This window comes from Canis lupus, chromosome 22 (assembly GCF_011100685.1).
Source record: "Canis lupus familiaris isolate Mischka breed German Shepherd chromosome 22, alternate assembly UU_Cfam_GSD_1.0, whole genome shotgun sequence".
Classification (NCBI taxonomy): domain Eukaryota; kingdom Metazoa; phylum Chordata; class Mammalia; order Carnivora; family Canidae; genus Canis; species Canis lupus.
Window position 1 is genome coordinate 60,982,891 of NC_049243.1, and position 8,157 is coordinate 60,991,047.

The window sequence follows — 8,157 nt, forward strand, 5'->3', positions numbered from 1 at the left end:
TTCCTAAATCCCAGGTCACTGAAAGAACACTGTACATGTTCTGTTGTACTACAGTTTTTAAAAGATTTTATTTATTTGAGGGAGAGCGCAAGCAGGTGGAGGGGCAGAGGGAGAGGCAGCCTCCCCGCTGGGCAGGGAGCTGGATGTGGGACCTGATCGCGGGACCCCCAGGATCATGACCTGAGCTGCAGGCAGACACTTCACTCAGTGAGCCCCCCAAGGGTCCCTCCTTTGTGCTGTAGTAATGAGGCATTTGAGCCTTGGCTCAGGCTGGCAAAACAGATGCCAGCGTCCAGGCGGCTGCAGCTGAGGAAGCCTCTTTTTGGCCTGCAGATAGATGGATGCCTGCCTGCTGGGTCCCCGTGTGGCTTTTCCTAGTACACAGTGAACTCAAGGAGAGAGACCAGGATGGAGAGGCAGACACACAGAGACAGAGGTAGGGAAGCAGGAGAGCACTTCTGTGTCTCCTCCATACGAGGACACCAGTCCCCCTGGCTCAAGTACCCACCCTGTGAGCCCTGGTAACCCTCAGCACCCCCCTGGAAGCCATCTCAGGTGCTGTCACAGGGGCTTGTAGCCTCTTCTCGGTCGTGGCAGCTCCAGAGACAGAGTGCAGTGGGGGCAGCCGAGCCTGTGCAGCCACCCCACCGTCCTGCACGACCACCGTGACAACTCATCTCCTGTCTCTTCTTATGAATGAGGCCACAAACTTGATTTTTCTTGTAAACTTTCAACAAGGATTCATTCCTTGGGACACAGAGAGGAATTCAGAAGTGGGCATCGCCCATTCCTCATTCTTGGAGGTGCCCTGGAGACTGTGGGCCTGCGTGAGAGGTGACTGTGGGGCTTGTGTCGATTGACCAACTACATACCCTGTTCTGTTTCACACATGTTTGCTCATTTATCCCTGAAATTCACATCTGCAGAGAGAGGTCAGGAGGCATGCCAGGGTCCGTGGTCGTCCAGAGCCTGTTGCCCCTCCTGCCATCCCAGGGACACGTTCAGTATTTGTCAGGAGGATGACTGAATGACCATGAGCAGAAACACTACAGGGTGGCTTGTGTGCCTTCCTGTCAGATGTGCCAGCGTGGGTTCTGCCTCTGTCCCTGAGCAGTGTGCACGGCACTCTGCTCACAGCACAGGGGTCTCTGCCATCTGTCCTGTATGCCTGGGCCTGGTGCTTGCTGTGGCAGTGAGGGCCCCTGTGGTCTGCAGAGGCTCCACCATACATTGAGCAGGGACACGAGTGTGGTGCCATCATGTGGTCACCACAGAGGCTCCGAGGCAGGAAGGGCGCATGCTTATCCTCAGGAGAGGGGAGGCCCCTGAGCTTTGAAATAAGGTAGTGACACGTTTGGCATCGCCTGGGTGGGAAAGCGGGTAGACAAGGGCCACGCACCCCAAGCTGGTCCATGCGATGGGCTAGGTCAGACATGTCTTCTGGAGAGGTGTGCATATCAGTCCTCACGCTGATCACATCATACTGTGAGTGACAAGAGTTTGAAGAACACAGATGCAGCCAGAGGTGGTCTGCACCTATGGCAGCAGGAGGGCTGGGGGGTTGAAGACTCCATAAAAAGCTGGAGGAGAGGGAAGCCAGGGGCTTCCCTGGTAGGTGTGCCCTGAGCAGTCATCAGTCCTCAGGGAGACTGCAGGTGTGAGAGGTGGCCGACTCAGACCCAGGAAGAGGGACATTGCCAGGCAGGTCAGGGCAAGTGCTCATCTGCAGGCCCCATGGAGCCAGGGCCTGAAGGGTGGATGCTGCCACATTCCAGGGAAGAGGAGATTGTCCTGGGCTCCAGGTGCTCAGGAGGGGAGGCCTAGTTGGCCCTGTACTCCTTAGGGGTATGGGGATGAGTGCACAGCCAGTCCTGCCCAGCCACCAAGTGAGGAGGGGCCCACCAGCACCCATCCCTCATCCTTTGTCCCTCATCCCCAGCAAGCAGAGCTTCCCAGCAGACACTGTTCTCCTTTGTTTGCCAGAGCAGCAAGCAGCCATGAGTATCTGGGCTGGGCTTCCTATCCTGTGGCTTCTCCCTCTTGATTCCAGGCCCTGGAAGATGTATGCATCTTGGACAGAATGTTTTCACAAAAGAAAATCAGTTAGCAGCTGTTTGCCGTTAGATTTTGCCAAGTCCTGGGGGTGAAGTCTGGTGGAGGATGGCACTCGGCATGAGCCATAAATACAAGGTGCTGTGGGGTCGAGCTCACGAGGTTCCTTTGTCCTGTGGGAAGGATGTATGGAAGCCCAAGCATCACAGACTCCTGACTGGGGACGAGGCAGGGATCCTGCAAGAGTTGACCATGTCTGTGCTTTCCCCAACAGGCCTTCACGTGTTCCCCACTTTCGTGGTGTATGAGCTCACCGTCCTGATGGTCCTCACTCTGTCGGTGGTGATCATGAAGGTACGGGTTCCCCTCAGTGCTTCAGGACTGGTAAAATTCCTGGCATTTTTGGTTTAATGTGTTGCAGAGCCTACCTTCTTACCCATAGTGATGTTGAGTCTGCAAAACTACCGCAACACCACTTACCCATGAGCCCCTCCTGCCACCCAACGATCTGGGATGGGGAGGGCTGGGACTGGGCCCTTTGGGTTTGTTTTCCTTCATTTGTCTTAGAATTGGGTATGTTTGAAATGGGAAGTTAGAAAAGCTGGACCAGAATGAGCCACTTCTGGATGTCCCGTGAGGCACCTGCACTTAGACTTTTGTCCTGAGTGAGTCTGCAGAACCGCAAGCCCTGCTAGCAATGCACACACATATACATTTTGTTGTTTATATGTCTTGAAATTATTACAATATTTTTACCTACTAAATCAGTGGCTTATCATAAAGGAATGGAAAAGATGCCCAGGGCAGGGGGTATGGCACGGGGCATGGAGTGCTCATGTCTGTGCAGGCGCCTCATGGACGTACATTTAACAGCCACAGAGAATTGCTGACCTCTGTCTATCCCCCATGACGACAGATTCTTGAGTTGCTCTTGTTAACATTTATTTCAGGGTCCGCTTATCTGTTTAGTAGCTGTCTGGCTGTGTAAATTATAAAAGCTACCTTAAAATGTTAACTTTTTTTTTTTTTTTCAGTTGGGCTGGGGAGGCAGAGGGAAAGAGAGAATCCCTAGAAGTCTAGTCTCCACACCCAGCACAGAGTCCAGTTTGGGGCTTGATCTCACGACCCCAAGATCATGACCTGGGTGGAAACCAGGAGTTGGACATTGAAGCGACTGAGCTGCCCAGAGGCCCCTAACTTAAAATATTTCTATTGGGAGGAATGAGAATCCCTGATGACTATTGCACTTGCCCTGGCAGTTCCAGCTGCTCACCTCTAGACACTGCGTATGTGAGAGACATACAGGACTCTCGTTAGAGACTGAAATGTCCTTGCATGCTACCTGCCACATACTGCTGTGGGCCTAGTTTGTGGGGAACTTAGTTATCTGTGGGTGAACCTGAACATGGACTTTGAGATGTTCAGCATGGTTTTCTCTCGGACACCTTGTGTTCGTGTGGTGCTCCTGCATGTGTCCCCTGAGTCAGGCAAGGGCTCCCTTCTCTTTTCTGCTTGGCTATCAGGCTTGGGGGAGGCAGTAACACGGTTGCTTTCGCAGTTTGCTCTGGCAGCCCTGGTCTTGTCTCTCCTCCTGCCGAAGAGCAGTCAGTACGTCAAGTGGATCGTGGCTGCAGGGCTGGCACAGGTCAGCGAGCTCTCTTTTGTCCTGGGGAGCAGAGCGCGCCGAGCTGGCATCATCTCTCGGGAGGTGAGTGTGCACCCACATTGTGTATGTGTTCAGGGAGCCCTGGCCTCCATACCCACCTGGCATCTGAGCATCCCACCTGCAGCCACCCACAGCGGATGTGGGGCCAGGGCTCTGCCTCATATAGGCGAGGAGGTCTGGGTGACAGTCAGTAGTTGACACTGCCCGAGCTATCACCTCGCTCCCTGAGGCAGCAATAGTGAAGTCACTCTCGTGTCTCTGCAAAAAGTAAAATGCTAAATGCTAAAGCTTGCCTGCTAGTTTGTGCACGGCTGTCAGCCAGGCTGAGAGCCCCAGCCTTCCTGGGACCGTGTATGTGAGTGGAGTCGCTGCAGCTGGGGTCTGAACACCGACACCATCTAAAAGGCAAAGCTGGAATGTTGTTATATGTGAAAGCCCTAGTTCACTTGGTGTTTCCTCACAACATAGATTGCGACATTTGCCAATGTGTAAAAGGTGAGCACAAGTGCCTCTAAAGACACCATGTCTCCAAATTTTAGGGAGTTGGAATTAAACCTTTTTTTTAACCTTTATTTTATTATTATTATTATTTGTTTAAGATTTCATTTATTTATTCATGAGAGACACAGAGAGAGAGGCAAAGACACAGGCAGAGGGAGAGGGAGAAGCAGGCTCCATGCAGGAAGCCCGATGCAGGACTCAATCACACCCTGAGCTGAAGGCAGATGCTCAACCACTGAGCCACCCAGGTGCCCCCTTTAATAGAAATGATGGCAAATCTTCCTACTTAAAAGATACACAGAGGTTTGTCCTGTGCATCAACATATACAACAGTTTGGAGCTGTTTTAATCAGCTCCTCCTTCCTCTACCACAGTTTTAAGCGTGTGTGGCACCTGGAAGATGAGCTCCCTGCACCACTTGCCTCCTTCTCCTTTGTCTCTGGTCCGATCATCCTGGGCCAGCCTTTCTATGGGGGGCCAGGTGCGCAGATGCCTGCTGCCATGCACTTGCCTTGTCTTCCTCTCTGGTTTTGTTCATTTGCCCTTTTAAAGCTGGTCATGAATTAGAATGTAATGAATATCGTCTGATGATCCATGGTTGTCACTTTAAATTTGAAAAGCAGGAGGTTTGTGCTTGGCTGTGGCCCCCCACCCAGAGGTCAAGGGGCCACAGTCTGTTGTCCACCATGGCAAGAGCTAAGGTCCTTTAGAGCAGAGCCAGTGTTAGCCCGAGCCGTCTGAGGATGGTGATGTAGCAGTAGGAACGTTTCACAACTAAAGTGGAGTGTTGCCATTTCAGTGAAAGCAAGGTGGACATTAAAGGGACTCTGTTGTTGTCAGTGGATAAATGTCAGGTTGTGGCATAGAAGCAGCCTGGACCTCCAGCTCTGAACTGCTGGCTTACCAGGAGATCTCATGTGTGCCAGCAGCTGGGAGACCACACTCCCTTCCCACACAGACTCATAACCTCATAACTGTGGGGACCAGCTCACATGCATGGTTTTAGCTTAGAGACAGCCTCGGGGCCCTCTCAGATTGGGGGTTTGTAGACATATAAGCTTGTGAAGGGTACTTTCTACTTTTCTACTTAATGTGACCCCTCAACACCCTACCACATCTGAGTTTTGTTTTGCCCTTTCTGATGCCTGTGCAAGCATATGTGAGCATGTCGGGCTGGTCCCTGAGTCAGGGCGGGGGTGTGCCCACTGTTCCCTGTATGGCGAGCATCCCTCCCTGGACACCCTGTTGCTGGGAGGGCCCTACCACCTCGAGGTGCCTCCAATACCCAGTTCTGCACACCTGCTCCCTAACTTGGGCCAAATGACTAATAGGGGTTTTTCTTGGTCATAGGACATGCTGATGAGCGTTCAGAATTATGTGCTTGTCTCCTCGTGTCCATGAGCATGAGGAAGATAGGAGGAGTCTCAGTGTTGAAACAGTTGCTGAAGCATAAAGTCTGTGCACAGGCACTGTCTGACACCGGCCCTAAGGCTGCATGCTGACTTTGGGCAATCCCTGAGGATAGTTTCCAGCAGGGCCACGTCTCTGCAGCTCACATCCAGATGGCCATGTGCCTATGGCTGCACAGGGTGTGCGAGGCCCCTGCTGGTCCTGAGTGTCACCTCCGGCAGCCCGGCCTGTCCTGGGGGCCCTCCTGGTCCCAGGATGACGTGGTCTTTCCTGTTGCAGGTGTACCTCCTAATCCTGAGTGTGACCACACTCAGCCTCCTGCTGGCCCCAGTGCTGTGGAGAGCCGCAATCATGAGGTGTGTGCCTCGACCAGAGAGACGGTTAAGTCTCTGAGGGCACCGACCAACAGGGATACACGGCTTCAGAAAGTGAGACCTGTGTGCGGAACGCAGAAGCTTGGGACACGTACATGACTGCACATCCCTGCGAGCCCTTTGCCTTGGGGACAAAGCACACCATTGAAGGGATTCCCTGTCTGCCCAGTGATGACTTTTACTGCCATAGTTTCGGGTCTTCCAGAGTAATTTATTGCATTCATTTGATCCTGCACAGTTTAAACATAATGCTGCATTTTACAGATCACCTTGACTGTTTTGCCTAGATGTGCCTTTTTTCTGAAGTTAATGTTAGCTCTCTATTGTTACTTCATCAGTTCATTATTTTTTGGTAAAAAAAAAAAATCCGAAGGATTTTTTATTTATTCAACTTCTGTATTATAAGCTGTTGGTCAATATTTGTCATTAAACATTTCTGTGAGGTGAAATTTAAATTCTGGCAGTGAAATCGGAAAGTTACTTAGTCATTACTGTCTGTTTTCTAAAATGACAAATGTCTTCTAAATGTCTATTTGTTTTTATTATAATAATTTTAAATAAAACTCATGTTGATTTTTATTAGATATGTCATTCTTTTAAAATATTTGTTTTGAATCATAAGACTATGCATGCTTTAATAAAGATCATGTATGATAAGAGGAATTAATTGAAATTTATTGGAATGTTTTTTAGATTTTTGTGTTAAGCTAATCTTTGACAGTTCTCAAAAACTAGGATTATTTGTATATTGCCACATCATTCTCTAAGTGACCAAATTAACATAGGGCTATTTGGAAAACCTAAGTTGTAACTTTGCATTTTAAAGTGTATTTTGGTTACTATATGCCCCATTTCAGAAAATCCATGGCTGAAGGTCTAATCCTTACAGATTTCCCTAAGGGGTGCTTTGTGTGGAGTGTCCTGTGAAGATGGGCTTTAAGAGCCTGATACTTGGACCAGCATCCTTGGAGTAGCAGGACAGCCACCTTGGGTACCATTATGTCCTACAGATGTAAATGTGGATCGCAGTGACATGATTAACACTCTGGAGGAGGAAGTAAACTGTATCTAGTCTGAAGTAAATTGTTGGAGAAGTGATACAAAGATCATCTTCTTTGTAGAAAACAGCAGTCGTTCTATTCATTTCTAGATCAGAGCACATGAGGACCATTCCCTCTAAACTGTCAGGTGTGGACATGTGGGCAGGACACAGTTCATCTCTCTTTCCCGTGCCCAGCAGGCTGGAATCCACTCAAGGCAGCTGCTGGGGTGCCTGTGATTTCATTTTATATCCCCAGCACCCGAGGGCAGAACCAGGAGCTCATGAAATTTGTTGAGTGGAAGGAAACCTATTTGACGCACTGAGATGTTTTCCCCAGAATGTGGAGTTAACATCACCGTGAGAGAATGGTGGATAAAGACACGAGAGGATGTGCCTCTGGAAGACATCTGCCTGCAGACACGTGACATCTTCACCTTCCAATCCCTTCTCGGGGCCCATCATCCACACCCTGCCCCACAGTGAGGCCGCACAGCCCTTTCCAGCCCTGTCCGCATTCCCCTCCTCATCCAGACTCACCCAGCTCAGATCTCTTCTCCGCCAGTCTGAGCCCCTGCAGCCCACTTGCCTCCGTCAGCATTTCCTCTGTGTGGGATCCTTTGCCAGAGGAGTGTGCTTGCTGACCAGCCCAGCAGTGATGTCCTCATCTTGAATTTAAAACTTGGTGTCTTGAATCTGTTCCTGGTGGATTGACCTCTGAGATGAGGAGCAGATGCACCTGCCGACAGCGAGCGCCACATTGGGTCTTCCACACACTTCACCTGGCTGGTCACCTGTCCTGCCAAGAGCTCTAGCCTGACCCTTCTGCACCCTCCCACACCTCCATCTCCTCCCCCTTTGGTTCCCACACACATCGCACATGTTCCAACCTTCGCACGGTCTTCCTCCTTCCCTGGGTCTGAGTTCTGCTGCCTAAACCTGTGGCAGGTAGGCACCCTTCTCCATGTCCTGGTGCTCTGCTGAGCATGAGGAGCAGGAGTGAGATAGACCACTCTGTCGTGGAAGAACTTCATTCAGCCTGAAGGAATCCAGAGGAGGATGTCCAACACCATCTGGCTGTGCCACCTTGCAGTGGAAGGTTGCGAGCAATAGCT

General features: G+C 50.7%; 1 protein-coding gene across 11 annotated transcripts in view; it reads left to right on the forward strand.

Moving 5' to 3' along the window:
* Positions 1-6,666, forward strand: part of TMCO3 (transmembrane and coiled-coil domains 3) — a 47,462-nt gene extending 40,796 nt beyond the window's left edge. For 7 of the 11 annotated variants that reach the window (XM_038570123.1, XM_038570119.1, XM_038570126.1 and 4 more), the window contains 3 exons: positions 2,327-2,406; positions 3,611-3,760; positions 5,909-6,666. In XM_038570123.1, the coding sequence (XP_038426051.1) occupies positions 2,327-2,406; positions 3,611-3,760; positions 5,909-6,022 (344 nt within the window). In that variant the 3' untranslated portion in view covers positions 6,023-6,666. Of the gene's footprint in view, positions 1-333; positions 437-1,983; positions 2,191-2,326; positions 2,407-3,610; positions 3,761-5,908 lie in introns of those variants that run through there. The other 4 variants (XR_005376628.1, XM_038570128.1, XR_005376629.1 and 1 more) reach the window with 4 other exon arrangements.
* Positions 6,667-8,157: the final 1,491 nt, after the last annotated feature.